Source organism: Lonchura striata, chromosome 8 (assembly GCF_046129695.1).
Source record: "Lonchura striata isolate bLonStr1 chromosome 8, bLonStr1.mat, whole genome shotgun sequence".
Classification (NCBI taxonomy): domain Eukaryota; kingdom Metazoa; phylum Chordata; class Aves; order Passeriformes; family Estrildidae; genus Lonchura; species Lonchura striata.
The window spans coordinates 3,979,473-4,004,280 of record NC_134610.1 but is presented as its reverse complement, the minus strand read 5'-3'; the positions used below and the strand labels follow the sequence as shown (position 1 = coordinate 4,004,280).

Genomic DNA, 24,808 nt, shown 5'->3' with positions numbered 1-24,808 from the left:
TCACAGAAAAAGGATCAACCCAAACCCATAAATCTTTTGAAGGCACAGCGCTTGGGTTTGTTCACTTACCACCTGTGAGGCCAGGCAATGTGCAGAGGTCTTTGCTGATAGTCCAGTCCACTCAAGATATTAGAGAGGTTAAAAGTCAGACGTTGCTTATCTTCCCCTTGACAAGGATTTGTACTTTCTGGTGCTTCAGCCTGGACTGGGACTGCTGGTGGGCAGGGCAGCCCCTCATGCTGTGTGGTGCAGAGTCCAGGCTGGGGCTCACAAAGTCCAGACTCAGGATGTGCATCACTGGTTTTCATTACAGCTCTGCTCTCCTGCTGGCCAGGCAGCCCCTCCTGATAAGCATCTCCATTCCTTTTAACACCAATTACCTTTTCCAAACGGGCAAGTTTATGCTCTGGCATGAACCTGGGAGGAAAAAGAACAAACAAACAAAAAAAAAATCTGTATTGTGTTTATGCTGGATTAAAGTTTCACCTGACTAATTAAGTAATAGCACATTAAAAGGTAAAATATGGTTGATATTTTACATCCATCTAAACGACAACATGAATTCAGGAAGACACACTTTATTTTAGTGAATGTGACACCTGTGAAATAAAACAATGTGTTCCCTAATGACAGATGTATCAACAGGGAAAACAAAACTATTTACCTGCTAAATAAAAAATAATGCAAACACCTAATGCAAACAAGAAAATAATGCAAGAAAGAGGGCAACTCTGCCAGGAAAGTTTTGGAATTTCTGCCAGTATTACTTCTAAGATTGATAGCAATCAATCCTAGCTATAGAGGCCTTCTTGTTCTTTACAATTATCTGAAAGGAGAATGGAGCTGGGTGGGGATCAACCTCTTCTCCCAAGGAAGAGCAATAGATTCCCTGTGTTTAGAAGTACAAATTCAGTATGACTGAATTCCATACACAGAATCCTACAATCAAGGAATGGTTTGGGTTGGAAGAGAACCTGAAAAACCATCTCATTCCAAGCCCCCTGTCACAGGTAGTGGAAGGGACCCAGGTTTCTCCAAGCTCACCCAGCCTTGGCCTTGGACACTTCCAGGGATGGGGGAGCCACAGCTTCTCTGGGCACTCTGTGTCAGGGTCTCCCCATCCTCACAGGGAACAATTCTTTCCAATACTCCATCTAACTGTCCTCTGCCAGCTGAAGCCATTCCCCCTTGTCCTGTCCCTCCATCCCTTGTCCAATGTCCCTGTTCACTCTCCTGCAGGCCCTTTAGGCTCTGGAAGGGACTCTGAGGTCTCCCTGGAGCCTTCTCTTCTCCAGGCTGCACAATCCCAATTCCCTCAGCCTTTGGTCACAGACCTAACACTGGCTGCTGGTGGCTCCTCTGAAGCACAAACACAGGCCCATCAGGATGTACTTTTAAATATTTACACATGGGAAAAGCTGAAACAGAAACAGGTTAGAGGTTTTCCTTAAACTACCAAGTTGTGACTACATTGAAAGGACTGATTTATCAACCCAAATTTAACTAAGATATTTTGAAAAATTACTGCTGTTAAGACAAATTGCTTGAGGTGTGAGAGGTCAGGCTACCTAGGCAGGCTCTATCCCCCTGCCTGTCTTTAATCTCCTGGCCAACCATCCACTCACTGCACCACTTCTGTTTCTGAACAGGTTTCCTCCTTAGTTTTCAACCCTTATAAATCTGATCTGTCATTGCAGAATTCCTAATAATATTAGATAAAACTCCACCGATTTCTCTCTGGAATATACTCTTTAATATCTTTTATTTAAGACATGTGTGTGCAATCAATTCCATGGTATTTACTTGTATTACACACACAGTATTCATCATCTTGACAATTTTTTAAAGTTTTAGAACACCATTTCACTTAACAGTTTGAAAAAAAAAAAAGGAGAGAGAGAGATTTATTTGATGGTTAACTTTGGAACAAGTTATCTGCATTAACTTCCATTGTTTTGGCATAAAGTAGTTCTGTATATTTTACTAACAACAGTGGAGACATGATAAAAGATGTAGGCAGAGAGCCATAAACAGCTCTTGCTGCAATCCATGGTGTTCATGGAAAGGCATTAATTTTTGGACTTTGATTGGAAGACGTCTTTGTGCTCAGCCACTTGGATTTTGCTAAATACAACCACGAATAAAACCTTGTACCTGAGGAGAACAATTTCTACGGCGGAAAGACCATTGTAAATCATGTGTAGTATAAACTTGTCCACATGATTGGAATGATATAATGGATATTGGAGTCCCTAACCACCAGCTAATGTTCTTTATGACACTTAAATAAATGACCTGAAAATAAACTAATAACAACACAAAGTCATCTAAACCTGTTCTCGTGCATTTCCCAGAAGCATGCTGGGAAAAGACAATGTCTAGTTTATGCATTTTTTGTATTTACATTTTCTCCAGCACATTTTTGCTCCTCCAGACTCACATTAATTTTTCTTTTCTGCCACCTTCCAGAGGTATCTCTCCATCCAGTACTTGCCCAGATCTCAGTCATTTAAAACATCAAGAGCATGCAGGACTTCTACATGACCATGATGGTTATGAAGAAACAAGGCTGGAGCAGGGCCAGACACAGGCTTGAAAGAGTAGCTATAAGAAAGAATGTTTTAAATTTTTAATTTTTTTTTTTTGTCATAAAGGTTGTGAAACACTACACAGAGAAGCTGTGGCTGCCCCTGGATCCCTGGAAGTGTCCAAGGCCAGGCAGGAGAAGGCTTGAAGCAACCTGGGATAGTGGAAGGTGTCCTTGCCCATGGCAGGGGGTGGAATGAAATTATCTTTAAAGTCCTTTCTAACCCAAACTACTCTGTGATTCTATAAAACCACCTAGAGAGCTACCACAGCAGAGAAGTGGAATTTCATTTTTGAGAAGGACACACAATTTTTCTCAATCTTAGTTACAAAACACAATGCTCATGCAGGAAAAATGCCTCAATATTCTATTTTAAATATGGGAGAAGCATTTCATTATTACTAACTTGTCGTAATGAACTCTTGCACATGTGAAACTATCCAGAAAAAGAATTATCATCAAAGCTTACAAATATTAACACTTTCAACATATTCCAAAAGGTACTGTCCTTTATATTTAAAAAAAAAAATGGTAAATGTTTTACTTTTATGCATAACTCATATATATTTAAACACTGGAAGTTCAGAACAAACAGTGAGGACTTAGATACCTAATTTTAGTATGGCAACTTATTTTCAAATTTCTTTTATTTATTCAGATTTTTGAGGCTTTCCTACACATTGAACAGTCAATATTAAAACTTTATGAAGGCTCTATGAAGAGTAAGCCTTGAAAACTTTCCTTTTTTGCATACTGGGTCTAGATGTTTAGTTAAAAAGTTGGGTTAAATATTAAACTAAGTTCATATGTAATAAAAATTCAATATCCTGAAATTCAGAGTTTCAATCTAAATATTTGCTACTGTGAGTAACAGATTTTTTAACTCACAACCTATATATTATATATTTTCTTTTCATTTATGCCCACAAAACCCCACTCTGAAGAAATCCATGTACTTTTCCCTGAAGCAGAAATGTGTTTCCCACACACGTTTCTTTTTTGTAGTATGTTGCCATGTTCCACTGTATGTGTTTATTCACTGCACTTTATTTGCCCTAATGAAAAGTTATTTATGGGGATTGGTTTCTTTTCCATGGCATCAAGAGTCACTTTGTGCACCATTTTATTAAAGACAACAACAACAAAAAAGGATGGAAGGGCCATGATGTCACTGCTCGATGAATAGAAACCACATTAGAAAGATGAACTGGAGTACTGGTTTAGGTTAGACCAAATTACACAATCACCTCAAGAGACTGCAAGGATAGATGAATAAAGAAATAGATTTTTTTAAAGTAATAAAAATTGGCCCTTCTGTAAATATAGTTACATTTGGGTGCAAAGTTAGGGTTCTGAAAGTGCAATGGGTATTTTTTTTAATACTGCCATTAAAAAGTTTAAAAATAACAGAATTATGGAATGTTCTGTGTTGGAAAGGACTTTAAGGATCATCCCATTCCAACCCTCCTGCCATGGGCAGGGACACCTTCCACTAGACCAGGTTGCTCCAAGCCATGCACACCTATAACTGTAGAAATACCAAAGTTGTTTTTCCAAAACTCAAGAATTTGGCTGCTTCTACTATAAGAAATAAAGTTAAAAAAAAAAAAAAACCAACCAACCAAACAAACAAACAAAAAACAAACAAACAAAAAAAAAACCAAAACCAGATTTTTGGGTGCCAAACTGGAACAGACAGCAACTCCATTAGTATATACTTATTTATATATAAAACCACACAATTATATTTCTATCTTTAAAATTATGAATCGATAACAGTAAAACTGATGCTGTTTTTATTTAGCTACTTCTCAAAAGATTGTAAAAAATTACAAAACTGGATGAGTAGACATAGTTCATTTTTATTTTTATTCCTCTGCAACTACTGTCACATTTTGCCCTACAGCAAAAAAAAATATTGCTGAGTGTGGTCAGGTGCCCTGACGCTGTACTGGAGTTCCAACCTAAAAGCTTGAAAGAAGATCCCCAATATTCAGGGAATTTGATATTAGGGTTTACTGAAGTTGTCACATACTTTCGGGGATCTAATTTCACTTTCTGATCTTCAGCAATGGCTGTAATTCTTCATTCAGAAGAGGGAAGAGATTACTTGTCAGCAGTAATCTCTAACACAGATAATGCCATATAAATATTAGGGGCTTATAAGCATGGACAAGGATTAGGAGCAAAGAGAGAGAACAGAAAGAAAACTGAACAGAGCCAAGATTAAGCACTGGGAAGGGCATTGCAAAAGAAAATCCAAGGTCTGTGGCTCAGCTTGTCTTCCCACAGCAGAATGTGCCTTTTCCTGGGTACAATAAGCATGGTTTACACTGATTTCCCTGCTTAAAAACTGCAGGATGTAGAAATACAACATTTTATTTGAGGTGTGAGTATTGTCTTCTCTTTTCCATGGCAAAGGAGAAACTCGGGAAACCACTGATGTTCGAAGGCCCATGAAGCTGGACAGGTTGCTCAAGAACCTCCTCCAGTCAAATTTTAACTCCCACCAAAGGCCAAGAATGCAGTTTAACTGCATTTATTTTATTTTACTGTTGTTATTTAACATGCAGATATTAAATAACAACAGTATGGGAGAGAGCTGAAGCCGACCAGGACATCTTCCTTCCTAGCCAGAGAGAAGCACTGGTGTGTAACCTAGACAACAGATAAATCAGGGAGGGATATCAGAAGGTCTGACTTATTTCTAATAAAATAGCCAAAATAATGCTGTTTTAGCAACAAATTAGCTGAATACAACAACCTTGACGCTCCAGTGGATGCCTGATTAGCAGGCAGGATCCAAAGGTGGTCCTGGAGAAGAGAGGCTGGATCAGACCAAACACAGGCAGTTGGCTTGGACCCAGCTTGGTCAATCTGAGTGGGGAAGGAAGATGAGGAAAGAAAGAGAGATCCCAAAAGTAAAGAGAGAAGAAGGCCAATGGGATAAGTCTCTTTCCTCAAATTGTAACTTCCACCTGTTTTTCCAAATAATTTCTGAGTAAAATCCCTCAATATCCAACATCCACATTTGATACCATCAAAAATTCTCACTTCTAATTAACATTTATGCTTTTCTTTCCTATCTGTTTAACTCCAATTCAACAACAGTCCTATTTTTTAATGCCCTAAGACGTCATATCGGTAGGTCAATCTAAGGAGGATGCTCTCAACCTTCCCCTCAGTGTTACACTTGAATTTCTAACATTAAGGTCCCTGTGACAGGCATAGTCTAAAGCCTACACCCCATAGAACCAGGATTTTAACAAAAGTGTCCTTCAACTCTCATTCACAGGATCACAGAATGACTTGGAAGGGACCTCAAAGACAAGTTCCAACACCCTACCATGGGCAGAGGCACCTTCCACCAGAGCAGGCTGCTCCAGCCTGGCCTTGGACACTTCCAGGGATGGGGCAGCCACAGCTTCTCAGGGCAGCCAGTGTCAGTGCATCAAAAATTATTCCCTAAAATCCACCCAAAACACTAGCCTGTAGTGAAACAGGCAAAAAGAAAGGCAAAGTTCTCTTTGACATCAAAAAAGACTGAGTTTGACCCTAAATATATTATTTCTGAGTTCACGTCTTCAATTCTCTGAAGTTCTTTAACACTGACTACAAGAATCCTTGCAGTTATAATTTCTGAGCCCATCATTCTCCAGAAATGGAATGATAATAATTTAAGAGCTCCTCAGAAAGATGGTAATGAACTAAAATACATATTTTATAGCGCAGGTGAAAATAACTTATGTGTTTTTTGTGCAAGATATGAACACATAGATTAATTAATAGTTCAGGAAAAAGAAGTAATTTTCTCTATAATTAAACATTATGACCATGTAGATCTGCTGCACCAATGACACCAAGTAACTTTTGGAGCTCTAAGAGTCCTAGTAACAACTGCCAGAAATTTAGAAATTGTTGACTTAAGCTCTGCTTTAGTAGAAGTTCAAAAGAATTGCACTATGGGGAAAAAAAAAAGTTAGGCTTCTGAGAATTGCGAGGTTTTTAGGGCTCTTTAGGATTCTAAAGGATTGGTCATGTTCACTAGTGCTTCCTTAAACAGAAAAAAGAAACCTAGCTGAGCTCTCAAGTGCTTATTCAGAGAATGCAAATTTCACAAAAGTTCTCTCCTCTTGCTAAACACAACTGGAAATGGGTGTTTGAAAACTGGTACCACACCTGAAATATTTTTTTTTTTCTTTTAATTAAACTAAATCCAGGATACTATAACATATAATTTCCTGGTTTTTGGAAGTACTTCTAATCAGGATATAGGGGATGAATGTCCCCTTTAACTAGGCTGCTTTGCAACATACACAATGCAGAAGGGAGTGCTAGCATAACACTTCAATAGTTAAGTGACTTTATGAGAAAAATACTTCCAAATGTTTCCTAAAACCTTCCAAACCGCACCAAAGAACATTATCGTAATATTATGTTTCCCCATGGCCTCCAATATTTAGGCTTGCTATTCTCGAAATGATACTTGGATGAAAAATACAAGTTTATGTAATGTATAAATTGTTCCTAGAAGTAAAGTTGCCTTTAAAATTACTCTGTATAGATGTCAGATATTTTACATTCTCAATAGCTTTTCTGTATTAATTGGAGAAATGGCCTGCTGGTGCTTTGGGCAGCACAGGAATAATCTGTATTTCAGAACTGAGGAGTCACCCTGTGATCTTATTCCTAGCAAACACTGAAAACAATAACTGTCCCAACCAATTACATATCATGTTACCCTTAATAGATATCCATATTTCTTGCACAGTATACATAATCCATATAAACTGTACACCATATATCAATACCATATTCCAGCGAATCCACCATCAAAGAGTTCGTTTATAGTAGGTTTTCATTTGACTCGGGGTTGTAATGTTCTGTGCAATCATAAGCAAACCATTTCAGGGATTTTGTCAGCAAGCTGCTTTTTGGCAGATTATTGGCAGTACATATTGGCAGCAAACTAGTGCAACTAAGCCCTTCTTATAACTTACAGGTAAATAATGATTTTAATAAATTTATGTAAAATGTTCCACTTGCTTACATCTGGTTTTGATAATTCACCCGCCTGCGCAAATGCAAATTTCTGTGTGCTTCTCAGTAAAACACATACTTCACCTGAACTATTTAAGGTTTTCTCAGGTACCCCAAGAAATAAATAAGCAATGAAGCCTGCTTTCACATGAAGGTATAACTGAAAAAAGCCAGGGAAACTAATTAAAAATAATAATTGTATGCACACCAAAATTTAAACCACACTTTGTCAACAATATAATATTTAAATGGTAAGAAAAATGCATTTTTTTCCTGTAGTGGAGCTATGCCAGCCACAGGGCATTCCAGTAAACTGGCTCTGCCCCTCACCTGGTAATACAGAGACTTTGACCTCCATTTGAAAATGTGTTACAATATTAATTTGCATTTTGCTTTTGTGCTACAACTGAAGTTTAAATGTGTATCATTTGTATCTCAACCAGGCAGTGTGGACTAGAGGAAATTCCAAGTTCTAATCCCAGCTTTGACAGTAGGTCCCAATCTCATTTGTTGTTCAAACACCAGAAGTCTTCACTTTTGCTCTGAAAGGATGAGGTTTTTGTCAAAAAGCTCTAAAAAATATTAATACTATTAGTAGCAGTGTCATTACAGGGGGGAAAACCCCACAAAACCTTGGACTCCCTTCTGGTATAAATCAGGATGATGGTGATGCTGATCTATGATCCTTGATCATCTGCCTTTCAGCATCTGGGTGCCAGAAAAATCCCTGGGGAGCCACAGTGCCTGGAAATACTGTAAAACACTGGTGGCCCATCACTGAGCTACCTGTGACATTAAAAACTGCTCATGCCTGCTCTGCTTGTGCATACATTTCAAAGTTATCTTAAATAAATGCTGTGAATGAACAGGTAACAATTAATTAAATATCAGATTTTACTTGTGCACAGTTCAGCCTAGAATTTGCTGGTTTTAAGTGTTTATTCACTCATGGATTCAGCAGTTTAGGATTTTGAAAGTCTAGACAACGTGGTTAAAACCCCCTCAACAATTTCTTGTTGAGATCTATTGGACACATTGCTACAACTTGATGTTTCTATAGTGTACTTGCTTTTCATTTGATCTGTTTCAAGGATTCAGTATCCTTCCAGCATGTTGGAAACCTAAGGGCATATATTTGTATTGTTTAAAGGCAGGAAATTCTGTGAACTGAAATGAGAACATATCCCTTTTGCCTTTATGGACTTTTGTTATTTTCTTTTCCTTTTGGGGTTTTTGGAAACAAAACCAGTGAAAGCTGAAAGTTTGAACAATAGAAAATTACTTTCAAGGAGGAAAAACCGTAAAATACGAAGTATACTTTTATAACTTTATTCATACACTTTGTATATATGTAAATTGCACTTATCCAAGCATCAGAAAATACCATTCACAGCAGGGCCTTATATTGCAGCAGGATCATACTGGTCTTGTCATAAAAGACTGTGGACTTTGCTGTTTTATTCCTTTACTACCTTGTATTAACTTGTACCCCACTGACTTCATGACAGAGCTGACTTGTTTCATGCTAACCACAGAACTAGGGCAATCACATTCCTATTGTAGGGAGGGAAACTACCAATCTTTGTAGCTTTTTAACTCCTTGGCTAAAGAGTCCCACAACCTTCCTTTAATTGACGCAAAAAAAAGTAGGTCTAGGAATTCTGGGAAAGGAAATGAGAACTGGAGGAAGATGAACAGGGACATATAACCTGCTCAAATTAAGAGTTGGGCAGATTCTGCCTTTTAGGACAGCTGCAGCAGCAAACTTTCCTACATTAGTTCTGTACTGCTCAGGGAAGGACAGAAGCAGAGTGGCTGCATTAGCAGGGAGACCTGATCCCAGCAGGATGCCTCAGTCCCAGGGCAGTGCTGCACAAACACATCCTTGCTGCTTCTCGTGCTCAAACCAGCTCAGTATCTTTATTGCACACCATGAATTACACTGCACTACTTTATAAGTAGAGGGTTATAGGTTATAGCCATGCTTATGGCTCTCTGGAACACTCCTGCCTTGTGACTGAGTGCAGAGAGCCAACTAAGTCTGCAAAAAAAAAAACCCAAAACAAACTTGCTGGAGGACAGCTCGTGTGCCACAAGCTCAAGTGCAGCCATTTCAGCAAGAGCCTGAACACTTTCCCAGCAGTGTTCCTCACAAGCTGACTGCTCCTATCACACCAGCCTAGCAGCTAAATATAAATTACAGAGGGATGCAAAGCCTGAGAGAGACATTTGACACCCGAGACTCAGCTTGGCCACTGGATCTCTCCTAGCTAGTGTTTCTTCACTTGTTAATCCCTCTTCCTGGGCAGCAGCAATTATGACACTGGTGAACTGCAGGACCTGGGTTTATTTGCTTTCATTTGGCACAGTGCTTCGTGCCCAGCTCCTCTGCTCTGGGAGGTTACAACAGCTAAAGCAGGGATCACAATGAGACACCATCAGTCATCAGAATAAACAGCTCAGCTGCTTTGGGGCAGTCAAAGAGAAGAACGAATCTGGCTAAGAGATTTGAAAGAGCATGAGGAAGTGACTTGAAGTGCTCACAACAATTGCTTCCACAGGACATTGCTGACCATCAGCCCTGGGGAATAAAGAGCTGAAAGATGCTCATGTAAATGAGCATGGACCATCCATGGACCATCTGCCTTTGACATAAAAATAATGGGATCCATAACTACCAGGTGTAACCCTGTTGTGCTCTTTCCTTCAGACATGGGCCATGAAGAGAAAGGCTTGGCTACCACCCAGACATCACTGGGCCCATCACCTCCCTGATGGAAAAAGCAGGGATCCTGAATCTAGCACCTATGAAAACCACCCCAACTGTTTTTTCCCCCTCAAACACTCTCTCTAATTCAGCCTACACTAATTCAACAGTTTTGCCCAAGTACTCCAAGAACAACTAACTCTATACTGTGAAACATTGCACTATACAGATGTATAAATCATACACTCAACGTGCATATGCACAACCAATCAGAAGCCAATAGTTTACAGGTCCTGTATACCTTATTTTAAATTCTTCTGTAAGGGTAGTTAAAGATTCTTAGGGCAAAAATGACGACTAAGTTCATGAACTGCACAGAAAATTGGCTGTGACACCACTTATTAAAAGTTATGATAACTAGAAGGTCCAACTAAAAGGAGCAGATGCACTGTTTCCTAGGCTGTAGCTGCAGACAGAATTTTTGGTGCTGAGATCAAAAGAACAAGGTGTTCATATAAATGGCATTTTATTTTGATCCTATTATTCTATATGAGCTCGAAGAGAGATCAAAGGAAAAAGCACCTAGGTTTCACTATTAACACTTAACATAACCCCAGTTGGAAAATACTTTCCAGATTGTTAGTGCAATTTAAAGCCCAGCACATTTTTGTTGCTCTGTTAGGTTAACACACCTGAAGGCATGGGTTTGATTCTTGGATCACCTTTTCCATTGTGGAAAATTGCTTCTGTTACATATCATTTCAGTTATTTTCATTTTTATGGCAGCAAAGACACCCTATTTTTGGGGAATGCCCTGGTCTGGGTTGTACCCTCTGTCCTGGAGAGCCAGGCTGCCCTGAAGTGGTGACAATATATTACAGACTGTGCACGACAGTCAGGAAATTCAACACCATTGGAGTGAAGTACTAAAGTGTGGTTCAGCCCCTGCCAAAGCATACCAGCTTCCACTCAGAATGTAAACAAACCTAATGGGCCTTTCAAATATCTCAAAGTTCCTCCTGATAGCTGGCAAGAATTAATGTGCTTTAATACGTTGAATTGCTTATTATGACATTATCCAGGACTACTACTATTAATTAATGGTTCTATTGCTGCTTTTAGCAACCAGCGGTGTCGCATAAAGGAAAAAATAATAACATATTGTATTTCCTGCAAAGTTGAAGTATGGTAATAAATTTTAATATTCATGCTTTGAATGAAAGCTTCTCATTGATGATTCAGTAACTTGGGGCAGATATTTCAGCATTTCATTTCCACTGAATTTCTTTGACTTCTAAGACTACAGAAACCTGCTAATACACAGGTATCACTTATCAGACTAACCCTGGAAAACTCAGCCATCAAGGAAAAAAAGAAGTGCATATATCCTTCTCTGCCTTACCGCCCCCTCCTCACTTGCTATTAAAGCACTTGTGCTAAAAAAGTTCCAAAGTTTATTTAAAATGCCAAAATGTGGGCACTTAATCCCACAGGAGCTGGCTCAGCTATGGCCCACCATCTCGAACACATTCATTTTATCCAAATCTGTTCCAAGAAGGGGGTTTTGGGTGGTTGTTTTGGGGCTGGGCTTTATTTTTAACTTAATAACAGCAGATTGTCAGAAGTGAGGAGATGGAAATGACTTTGGGAACTTGCACAGTCAACATTACGTATCCACAGGTGAGCTGTGGCCTGGAGTGAACACGACAATTATGGGTTAAACGAGATAAAAACGTGTCATGCACAGTCAGAACATGCTCATGTTACACACAGCAGCCAGCTGGCTATAAATCCAAGAAGTAAGCTGGAAGCTTTGGAGTTGCAATGAATGAACACAGATATAAAGGGAAGAACGGTGGTTTGTCGCCATATGAATGGCTTTTAACTGAAAAGAGTGGATTGCTTTCACAAGGGTTTGCCAAAACAGCAACCTTGTTGAGATGAGGAAAAGAATAAGGATGATGATTGGGACATTCCATACATTTATGTTTTCTATTTTGTTTTGAGGCAGAGGAGTCTGATTCAGCATGCCTGAACAATTAAGACGTGGCTTTACATACAGGTGTTCCAGTGAATAGGGACACAAGTTCTTTGACAATACCTCTGCAGCTGATGATCCATAAACAGGATTAGTCTGTTAATTCATTCCAGATTCAAATCACTTGAGCTGAGCTGTGAGAAGCAATGGACTATTTTTCTTTCCACATTTCTAGCTCCAAGTAACTGTAGGCTATAACCTTCTGTACTCTGCATATGCATCACTGAACCTAGGGTCAGTCACCCTACCTGTGCACAGATCCACCAGACCTGAGGCTGCTAAACCAACACCTTCCTAACAGGCACAGAGGATAAGAAAGGCCTTTCTGAGACAGTCTTATATTTTTATTAAGTAAAGCTGACTAAGAAAACCTCCTGGATTATAGACCCAAGAAATGCCCTAGCGGGTTTTCATAAATGGATGAGCCTGACTTGGGGGGTCCTGTGCAGGGCCAGGAGTTGGACTTCGATGACCCTTGAGGATCTTTCCAACTCAGGACATTATTCTGTGACTTTCTAGAAGTCTAATTAGCCCACTTGAACATTTGGGGATCTTAGCAAGGTAAACTCTTACTCTTCCTCCACCTAAGCCAGATGTAATTCCCTTCTGAATCTATGAGTCCAAAAACAGAGCTCTGGCTCTTACTAACTCAAATATATGTTAAACTTTAAAAGCATAAAGTAACTTCACACTCATAATATGTCTCCATATATAAATGAAATATGTGTGTATATATATATATATATTTATATGTTTTTACAAAACTTTTCTGATGTTTAAAAATGGCTGTAAACTCTTGGGTTTGATGTACTCACTGTTGACAGAGTCAGATGCAAACTGTAGGAAGGCTGATAACAGCTTTGCCCCCCAAAACCTTTCTCCTGTGTCTCTGGGCTGACTGAATGGGAATTGAGAGGGGAAAGAACAAAGATTTGCTGTTCTTTACAGTCACGCAACGAAAGTGTAGGTTAAGCACAGGAAGTATTTGCAGATTCCAGATATTCTGTGGACCTTTGTTGCTTTTCCTTGCATTCAGATCTAATCTGAGCCCCTGCACAGAGCTGGACTTTCATGTTCTGAGGTCCTTCTCTAATAGAAAACCCAACCCACTGTGACAGGGCAAAGTGGACTCAAGAACTGCAGCTCTATGTAGGCATCTATTTATGTCAATGCCTTAAGGAAAAAATGCTTTAACAAGAGAAGGCTTAAAATCATACAAATAAATAAATTAATAAATTTAATATATACTCACAGTGTAGCAAGTCTGCAAAGATATAGGTCCATCTTTTAAAAAAAGTTTGGACAGACAGTTTGATGTACCACATCAAATATCTTTATATCTTTAAGCCTCAGGGATTTAAAAATACTAAGTGTTTCTTTTTTGTTCTGATACCAAATATGTCTATACCTCCAACTGATTCAAGTCACCACTAATAATCACTGGGATATTTTAGGAGGCCCTTCAAACAGAAGGGTAGTATTTTCACTACAATTTTGAACTCACAACAAATTGTGTTTGGTTCTTTAGCTTCAATCAAGCATCAATTTTGGATTATTTGTCTGAAGTCAGAATTCTTAAAATATGGGGTTTTTTTTTTTAAAAAAGAAGCAATTTCTGAGGAAAAAAAAATCCTCTCCACGATTTGAGTGCAATCAGCTCTTCTCATATAACTGGCTCTGATTTGAAGGTGAGGTTCATGATCAGATATATTTAAAGAGGGCTGTATGATTAATTTAAGAGCTGCCCCACCAGTATTTTCACATGAATAAGCATAAAGAACATTGTTTTACTTTCATTATGCTGCTGTATCCCCTTTGATTCTCACAATCATGTTTGTACTAATCTCATTCTGCCTTTTTGCAGGAGAATGGCTCATAGCAGGATAGGCAACTCAGATTTGTCAATCACTGAGATCTGGCATTGAAAACAATTACAAATATCAATAGGCAAATATCAGGCTGTCAGAAAATCAGAAGAATTTTATGCCAAAGTAGTGTTGAGGAATTTTCAGCTCTCACAAAAGCATCCAGCTAATTCTTGATGGATCATCAGTACCTTTGGGTGCTTTCTGGAAGAAGATTCCTCCTTTTCCTTTACTGTTCTTTGTGAAGAAAAGGGAAGATGGAACTCTCACCAGAAAATGAGAAAAAAACATTAACCTCTAAGTCCCTCAGATTTTGGTAAACAGTGAGTTCACTGGAAATCTTTGCTTCTGCATATGAATTAAAGTAGAATAATGGGACTGAGCAAAAAGCCATGGACTATGTTCATCAATATGTGCCTTTTATGTAAACTAGATTGTTAATTGAAAACCCATTCTCAGAGTCGTTGTAGAGGAAATCACCTTAAAATTAATAGAAGTCCTGTTTTGTTGGTTTTTTTTAATAAGGTTTGTGCTCCTTTGGATGCTCAGAAAATTGCTTGGAGAGAAAACTAGAGCCAGAGGCTTTGGGGTTCGTGTCTCAGAGCCCGTTTTTGTGGGGCTGGGGAGGCTCAGCCTGCAGAAAGGGGCCTTGAGGAGCCCTTCTGGCTCTGCACAGCTCCCTGACAGAAGTGTCCTGCCAGGTGGGCCAGGCTCTGCTCCCAAACAAAAACTGAAAGGATGAGGGGAATTGTGCCAGGGGAGGTTTGCTTTGGATATTTGGGAAAACTTCTCCACTGAAAGGAGCTCACCGGTCACTGCAGTAGGTCACAGTCCCCAAAACCACAGATTTTCAGCTCCCTTTTCTGTCTGGTCATCACCATGCCTTTAGTTTTCAACCATTTCTTTATTTCTTTTCCCATTTATCTCAGCTTTCCCTGTTTTCCATTTCTACTAAAGATGTGAGGCACACAAAATAAAGTCTACATGCACAATTTTGGGTTTGTTTTTTGGTTGTTTTTTTGTTTTGTTTTGTTTTGTCTTGTTTTTTTTAGTATACCTCTCCTTAAAATATTTTCTAAGTTACTTCTTCAGTGCCTAGCAGTGACTCATTAAAAAAATAACCTCATACTAGCAACACAGTGATAGATATCGAAGGTGAAAATTTGCCATTATTTTGCACTCAAACAGCCTGAACACATCTTCAAATAGCACAGAGAGGAAAGGGCTGTATTTGTCTACAGATGTATTCTCTTAGCATTTTTTTCATCACTTTACTTCAGCAAGAATGACCAGCTTAAATTTTTCAGTGTCTTCAAGGACCTTATTTCATGAATTTGTATAAAAGGCAGAAAAGTATATATAAATGTTTTAAAAGCAGCCAGGAGTTTTTGTGGAAACAGTGCCATTAGATTTAAAATACCAAACACTCAAATTACTTCTGACACATTTGATCTGAGTCACTTTTGAATTTGCACCTACAAACAATAAAAAATACCGGTTCTGAAGGAGACTGATTATTTCCTTTGCAATATTTTACCACAGAGAAGTTATTCTCCCTTTCCCCCAGATGTGACAACCATTCAAATATCCTGGGTTTGCTGCACACTAAAGGAGAAATACGATCTCTACTTGGAAACTCCCCTCAAAAATAGTTTCTTCTGTCAATTCTCAGTAACTGCCTTCCATAACAAGTGTGGCTATTGAACTCTGAAAGTATCAATGTTCAGGCATCTTCCTGAGCTCTCACATCACAGCTGCAGGGAATAAAGATGCTGAAAGACCGCCATCTCTCCCCATCGTTTGGATGTTTCTCATAACCCTGTGTGATATTTAACTGGCACTGCTTTCTCCTCCTTCACTTCCAAAGGGATGAATCACAGGCTCAGTTCTTCCAGGAACCAACCACTTCAGCTGCTCTCTGCACTTCCTTCAGCTCTTCCTCAACTGCAGCCAGCCCTTTGCCTGACCTCACCTTTAATAAATGTTTAGCTGGAGAGTCTCAGCTAAAATGTGTATGAAGCCTCCTGGGAATGACTAACCAACACCTAAAACCCAGATTTATAACAGAGAACTTCCCAGAGCCTCCCACAGACAGTGGGATTTGTTCAGAGGCTGGAGGGAAGAAGAGTCACTGTGGGAAGTCGGATTTCTTCACTTTCTTATTCAATAATAATACAACACGTTTTCTGCAGACTGCTCTGAGTTATACACAGCATGTTAAAAACAGATTAATGCAAACTTAGAGGGTGTAGTCTACATCAGGTACCTCTTGTTATAATTAACTGTTCATTTTAAGTTACAACTTGCAGAAAACTAGATAAGCAAGCTCAAAAAGAGGCCTTGAGTTCCCTAATGATAAATTTATATTCAGATGCTTAGAGTTAAAAGTGACAAAATTCAATTCCTGAGTTAACTTCATCAAGAGAAAAAAAAATAAAAATTTGAAATTCCGTGTCTGGGAGTAAGTAGGAATACAGAATTTTCTGAATCAATGGAAAGAGCTGAAGTTACATCCAAGGAAAATACTACAAATCAAAAAATCCTCAAACAAGACAAAGAATTCACAAAACAGAAAAACACCTTGGAGTATTTTTCTGGAATTTCCAAACCACAGTTGGTCTCAATGATCTTATAGGGCTTTTCCAAAAGAGGCTTTTCCAAACTAAATGACTTAGTGATTCACCCATCCAAGCTGTGACATCAGTTAGAAGCAGCTTCAGTGCCAGCACTAAGTACCATCATCTAATGGCCAAAAGATGCAGAAAACCTCTTTGCTCCTCCACCTCCAGTCCCAATTGTTCACCTACTGCTATTTTCAGCATTCCCTTGGCTTCTCTGTCCAAAAAAGGTGGCTATTTTGCCCTAATGCCAAGACCAGTGGTACCTGATCTACTTCTGTGGCTTCCTGATTTTACTGCAGCACAACCAACAGAACAGTAAAACACATTTTTTACAGAGCAACACATTAAAAAAAATCTCATTTTCTCCTAAGAAAAGGTTTCTCTTTGGTATAGTGATTACAAAGAGTAATAGATACTATTTTAATATTCTGGGAATGTAGTCCTTTAACTCAAAATAGTCCCAGAATTATTTGCCATTAGCTATCCAATAGAATTCAGAACCCATGTCTAAGCTGGGTTTGGTAACTAACTCTCTAACTTGGAAATTTGGTACTTTTATCCTTGAGTTTTACAATATACTAAACAGTCTAAGTACCTTTTAAAAGAAAGTAATATAGAGTTATTTGTACATTCAGTAATGGAATCATCAAGCTAACGGTCTTCCATTTCTGAAGTTCCCAAGTTCTTCTGAAATAATAAAAATTCACCAAGGCAGCAGCAAGAAAGCAAGTGGACACTTCTCCACAGCGCCTTGACAATAAACAGCAGAATTGTGATACTCCACCGGAATGTTCCAAACCTAAATTGAATGGCAGCATGATTGCTGTGGTTCCAGTTATGTTAATTAGGCTGGATTCATGGTTCATTGAGGCTGCAATTATGCTGCAAAGAAATGCTGCAAGCATCCCATCCTCCTGCAGTCTGCTGAGTGTGCTCCCGTTCCTCTTGGGGCAAAATAGACTTTCCGAAGGGATTTACACACTGGAGTCACATTTGCACTTAGACCACATGCTTGGTGAAGATGCAATTAGATGACCACGTTTTGCAACTTTCTTCTTTTCCAGATTTAATAGGAAAAATGGCTTTCCAAGTTCCTTGGCCATTTTTTAAGCATGCTTTACTTTGCCAATTTGCATACTAAGCATACAAATTATAAGCCTTATTAGCCCCATTTCAACCGTAGGGTAAGTGAAGAAGGGGAAGAGTTTTGCCCAAAGTTATGCAGCTCTTCAGTGGAAAGAGAACTGAAGTAGCTCTCACCTTCTTACAGCTAATGGTTGGACTCAAACATCCTGGAAGGCTTTTCCAAACTAAATGTTTCTATGATTCTTTTAATGACATTTCCTGACTTACAAGTGTGGCTAGGGACAGCCCCCACACCCAAAATGCAAAACCTTCTGCTGGAAAAGTGATTTAAAAGAGAAGGGCAAATGGACATTATGGTCTCCAGCAACTGAGAGAAGACACAGGATAAGCAAAATTTGTTGGCCTGAAATGAGAAGGAAATAGTTTGACATGGTAGCAGCTCCTTCCCTAGACGGGAAAGATGTGCTGGCCCTTAAACAGGAGTTTTCAAGCTACCTGGTTTTTACTGGGTTGAAGAGGCAGCAACAGAAGAAGGTGATTTTTCAAGCAAGTAATCAGTCTGGGTTTTTTTTAGGAATAGATCTACTTTTAAAACCAGTCTCTTCAGAGAAATACATTTTCAATGCTATTCTTCTCAAAGAAGGATGACGTGGGATCAGGTGTCTAAACTGAACTCCAATCAGAGCCTAATTTCCAGCTTCATAATGGACTTAAGCACTTAGAAGTTCAAGTCTCATTAAAAACCAACTGTGCTTAAACCCTTATTTTTTTTATTTCTTTTTCTTTTAAATTTAAGCAGATCTCAAAAAAAAAAAAAAAAAAAAATTGATACCAACCACTTCAAAGCTGGCTCCCCGAATTCAGGGATGATTGAGTTTCCATAATACAATTATGGTTGGAACGGAGCTGGATTGAAAGCAAGGTTCAACTTTCAAACAACATCCCCAAAACAGTTGCAGATGATGTGCATTTCAGCTTTCTGATCCTCAGGTGACACGGGATGATTGGTATTAGCGAGATACACATTAGAAAGGGAAGGCAATGCCCTAACTAGAAATAACCATCTTTTCCACAGATGGGTGGACATCCATAACAATTTAATCTAACGAGACATTGAGCTTACATGCCCATTTGAAAAATCATAACGGCACTTGTCTGGCAGGTTTGCTCCTCAATGCTTCATTCAATGACTGTTCCATTCTTTTGCCTTTTTTTTAACTATCGCAGCTCTTTTTTCCAGATTTAATCTATCAGCACTTCTCACCCAGGCCACAGCTTCAATTAATACTAATTTGAGCCTTAACACAAGGAATTAATGCATTGACTGAGCTCTGTATTTGGCTTTTAAAATGAGTTTTGCAATACTCCTAAGATGAGGATCCTAAACCAGTTTGACACTGAAATTAGTCACTACATAAACAGAAATCAAAAAGCACATCAGGAATAATATTTAACAGACACTAAATAATATCAGATTGAGAAATAATTGTACTTTATGTTAGAGCATGGTAAGAAATCTGTTTTCTGATATATTATTGGCCCACTGGATCTGATTTGCAATTTACTCTGCCTACTTAGGCTGGAGTTTAAATACAGCACAAAAACTATGTCAAGTCTCTCAGACAGGAACACTCCAAAAGTTTTATTACTCTCACTTGAAAGCATTACCATGGGTAGGAGGAAAACTAAATATTAAATACGCCATTAACAGGAAAATTATTTCAAATCAGTGAAGCATGACGAGACCCAAGTATACTGTTTCTCAATTTCTTTTTCCCTAATGTACACTGAGGAGACAGTAAGGTAGTAAATAGCCAGGGTTCAAACACAGGACATAAACTATATGAAATTAGGAGCAGCGTAAATCTTAAGAACAGCTCAAAACTCTGAAGAAAATTAGAAAAGAGCCTAATGTGAATTCATTACTGACTTCTCACCAACCTTTTATTTTCTTAAAAGTAGGCAAAGCTGCTAAACTGCTATACTGTTAAATTCTACTAACTTTGAAGTTAAATATTGTTTCTTTTAAAGCTGCACTAACCAAATCTGCTCGCCCAAACCAAAGCCAACAGCTACTTCATTATTTTGTCTCATAAGCCAAGCAGTAAACTAATACTGTAAAACATAAACTGGATATTTTATTTAACTAAAAGATGGTTCAATGCCTAATGAATGCCTGCTGTTCACCAACTGAAAAGTTATGGACTATAATAAAAAACCTTTTACCAATTCATTAGGCAGGCAAAACTCACCTTGGCAATCCAGGCTAACGACCTGTCCTTACTGGTGCTCTGGAAGTGTTGGGAAGAAGCATGAATTGGTCCCCAAAGGAAGAGGCAGGCTCAGAGGTGCATAAAGAACCCAGTTCCTAGAGGCCTTCTAACCACAAATTCTCCAGTTTTGCTAAGTTCAGCCTGATATTTTGGTCCAGTTGACATCATTGGTCAGGTATCAACACTCCCTGACTCCAGCAGAGCAATCCTGACAGCACAGCTTTACCTCTAAGGCTCATCCAACCTCGACAACAGCAAGAATAATTCCTCTGCTACCTGCAGTGATTTATGGAAAAGGCTTTGAAACATCCTGTGCTTCACCATCTCTGCTGAAGGAAGATGGGCCATGGAGGTGATTACATCTTCACACCACAGATCATCCATTACTGACAGCTTTTATATTTCTCAACTTGAAAAAAAACCCAGTCCTTGTCTACATGTGGATACATAACACATTTGAAATGTGTAAAGTGAATATAAAGACTGAGGGTTTAAACCCTCAGTTTATCAGCTCTACAGGCCCAATTTTGCAATCAACTAAACCTACAGTACATTTTCATCAAGTGCTGCAAATCAGCAAAATATTAAATGAATCTTGAAAAAATGATTATGAATCCACAGTTCTGTTTGACTGTATAATTCTATTTAAGATTAAAATTACTATCATAAAAAGGCCACTTTCTGAATGTAATTCCACAAAAACATCATCACAAAAGCTTTTACTGCTATTTATGTCAGAATGTATTTTAAACAGTTCTAATCATTTACCTTTGTGGACACTTAATTAAAATTACAAAACCAATTTTAATCTGTAGTCCAATTAATATGCAAATATATGCAAATGTGGTAAATCAAGGTGGTGATTAAGTTAAGGACACTCTATTTCATGTCTGCTTTAAGTGTGAAAACAAACAATCTTTTTTGTAATTGTACTGATGGATTGTGATGTTTATAGGGTTAGTATGGGGTACAAATGTTTATGCATCAACATTATGCCAAAACAAAGATTTTATACTCTGGAGTGATTTAGCATCCAGCATACATTCAGATGTAACAAAGTCATTTTGCAGTCATCTTGTGAATTAGAATAAGGTCAAAGCAAAGTTAAATTTCTATGTCATCCATTTGTATGGCTATTTAAAATTCAACAATCACTTTCTGATGTGTTAGGTAAGAGCCAAGAAGTCTCAAGAATGGCATATTATCACCCTTTATCATTTAGTGTTCATAATACACTGGTTTATCTTTGATACTATTACAGAAATAGTTCTCCCATTAAGGTGCAAAGATATTCATCCTTTTTAACCCTTTTTCCTCCATAAGTTCCAATTCTTCAATCTGCAGCCAAAGGTTGCTCTACCAGTGAGGGTTTCTCTACAGATATGCACTATATTCACTAAGAACTGGCAAAGAACCCATTTTTGTAGCTGCTTTTCACCCCTTCCTTCTCCACACTGCTGATTTAGACAGGTTGATGGTCCTTCCCATTTGCCCATAGAAAAGTCTATCCATTGCTCCTTGAGGGAATAAATCTGAATTCCTCCATTTAGACCAGCTACACCCTTGGACTGAATGAACTGATTTCCTCTGCCAAGAAAATAACGATACTGGTAAAAGTAATATTTAATTTTACAGCTTGAGTTCATAAAAAAGCACATCTTCCCCTACATATCCTCAGGAATTGCCAAATATTTGGAAATACACTTAGTGCAAAAGGACAGCATTCACCTCATGTCTTACTGAGATACTGGAGTATAAAACCCCACATTATCCCTCTCCTTACAGCTTCATCTCCATTAATACAATAATCAGAAAAGAGTTCAAAAAACTTTTCAATGTTGCTTTTACTAATGTGCTTCATTTCCCTTTTTCTTTGGATGATTATGCCTGGAATAGTTCACAAGAGTAAGCTGAGGTATTATTAAAATATTTTTTACTCCAAATATTTTATGCTTCTTCTTTACTATTGTCACCACAAGACATGAGAATATGAAATTTAGCTCCACTGAGTAAAGCTTCTTTTAAAAGCCACAGGTCTCCTAATGAACACAAAATATTTATAAACTATTAAGGATATTTTAGCATTTTTAACAAGGTATATGGACACATGATATTTTTGTAATAACAGACCTTATAAACTTTCATTTGGGATGCAAATCTTGGAATGTACAGCCATTCTTATCATTAGGTTTCTGTGAAAAACAGGACTAGCACATTTGTGTGTCTTGTGATCTAACAGACACTAACACGGCACCATAAAACTCACCTCTCAGAGGTGCTCAGATTTTTTAGCATGCAGTTTTGGGTTTAGAAAACCCAACCAGCTCCTCCTCCTTTGCACTGGGCACTCATGAAAGAGCTGCTTTCTCCAAAAATAGCAAAGATTTACATTAGGAACTAGAAACAGGAAGGAACTTACTATATCCTCCTCTACCTCCAACAGCTCTCCACCATCAAGGGACCTATGTCTACTTTCCGCCATTTTTTTATGTGTTTTTCAAAGAGGAAAGCAAATTGATTTCCACAGACAAGCAGCAGGAGGAAGGGGACAGAGTGGCAGACACAGCCAGCAAATCGAGCTGGACCTGACTCCAACAAATGAGAATGGACTTGGGAATTGTGGATGAGTTTTGGTGAGACCCAATGGAAGCCTGGAAGGGGGAGATCTCAAGGAAAAGACTTGCACCCAGGCTAACCATGAGCCTCTGCATGCTCCAATATTTCATTACATGTCCATAACTACAATTCCAATCTCAGCTCTGGAATCAATGGACATGGGACCACAAAGCAAGGTCTGAGCCAAACAGAAGATCACCCAATGACTGTGTCCTGCCATGGTGGCCACCTCACCACACAGCTGCACAACTCTCTGGCTTGAGAAGAGGCATTTCTTAAATCAACTGCACACTGTCTGTCCTGCCTGGACGAAAATCAGCACGGTGATCCAGGCAGCCCCTCAAGCTGCCTCTTGACACACACAGCACAGAGAGTACTGACCTCTGAAGGGCTTTTCTGGGCTGTTACGATTGTGTGTTCACACTCCTGGCTGGTTCTTGAGGAGCAGAATGGACAAGACCTTTGCCACGTGGTGAAACACAGGAGGACAGAGTCACACAGTGCCCAGATGCGCTCTCAGCTGAACGTGACGAAGGTTCCACAGTAACGCTGCCAGAGACAACTCCATCTATTCTCTGAGCCTGAAATCAAACACTGAGGTACCAAACATGCCAGCAGAGTTCACAGAACTGCTGATGCTTCAGCTGGAGCTTATTTTTCAGTGGGAGATAAAAGGTGATTCTCTGTACTAGGTATCATCACAGGATAAATTCGTTGTAGCCGACTGCACTGATACAATAGCGCTGCCAAGACGTAGTGAAACTTAATCCCTCTGAAGACACATGAGCTTCTTTTAAGTTCTAAACCTTTACCATTGAAAAACATCCTACTACTGTGTATTCAGGGGTACTTTTCTCATTAGCTGCTCTTCTCATCCTTTTCACTATTTGTATTTATTGAAATGAAGCCCTGATTTAAACCAGACCTGTAAATAACTCATTGCTCTTGGTCATTCTCTATTTAACCACTGAGATTTTGCACAACCAGTTTTTATACACCCAGATATAAACCATTCTTCTGATGATTCAGACAGCAGTTTTCATACATATTTGAAAATTCAGACACCATTTTGCTACAACGACAGAGTGGCATTCCACCTCCAAATGTAGCTCCAGAGGTAAATCACACATACAAGAAAATTAAAACAAATGCAGCAAACATCTCATGGAGGAACAGGAATATTACAAATAAAATAATCTAAATCTCTAAAAGGAACACCTTCATGCAGTTTATCTTTGAAACAAACTCTACTCTGTAAACAGTCAAAGTTTCCTTTTAAAAGTTAAAAGTGTAGAGAAAATAAAAAAAAAAACCAACGGAGAGGATTTTTTTCTTTATAGTCTCTACTGTAGAGCATGCTTGGATCATGCTTCTTCACATCAGAAATTCAGGTCTTGTCTGTCCTACGAGAATGAATGGTGACTGGGGAGCTGGAGTGAAATGACCACATTATCACAAGGAAAAAGAATGTGAAAACTGAGTACCTGAGTGCAGAGCTGCTCTTTGGTGAGGTTTGCATTGGGTTTGCTTTATTAACCAGTGTTGATCTTGTTCAGCCAATAAATAAGAACAAGTCAGATGACAGATTTGCCTCTTTTTCTCAATACCCCTTACAATCAACGTGCAGAAGATGAAAATGAACTTGCTTTAGCACATATTGGTCTTCCCTATATATGCTTGGTTGCAAACAGACTAAATATCTTACAATCTTCAAGATTAAAATAAGCACTGAAAATATGAAAAAGAAATTAGTATCATAAAACAAAAAAAACTTTTCTCCAAGTTTTCTTTATGCATCACTGGGCAACAGAAATCATAGACCTTGTGGGGGGGAAAAAAAAATCACTTTTTTTCTGCTGGCTCTTTTTCAAGTCTCCTCTCAAATCTGAGGTACAATCCTCCTGTAAAGTGGATTTTTGACTGAGTGCCTTAAAAGAGGACCCTCATTTACCTATTATTCAATACTGATTTAAAT

At 38.6% G+C, this 24,808-nt stretch overlaps 1 protein-coding gene across 6 annotated transcripts in view; it reads right to left on the bottom strand.

Moving 5' to 3' along the window:
• Positions 1–24,808, bottom strand: part of QTMAN (queuosine-tRNA mannosyltransferase) — a 170,971-nt gene that overhangs the window by 35,183 nt on the left and 110,980 nt on the right. For all 6 annotated transcript variants that reach the window (XM_077784897.1, XM_077784899.1, XM_077784901.1 and 3 more), the window contains one exon: positions 70–417. In XM_077784897.1, the coding sequence (XP_077641023.1) occupies positions 70–417 (348 nt within the window). The remainder of the gene's footprint in view (positions 1–69; positions 418–24,808) is intronic.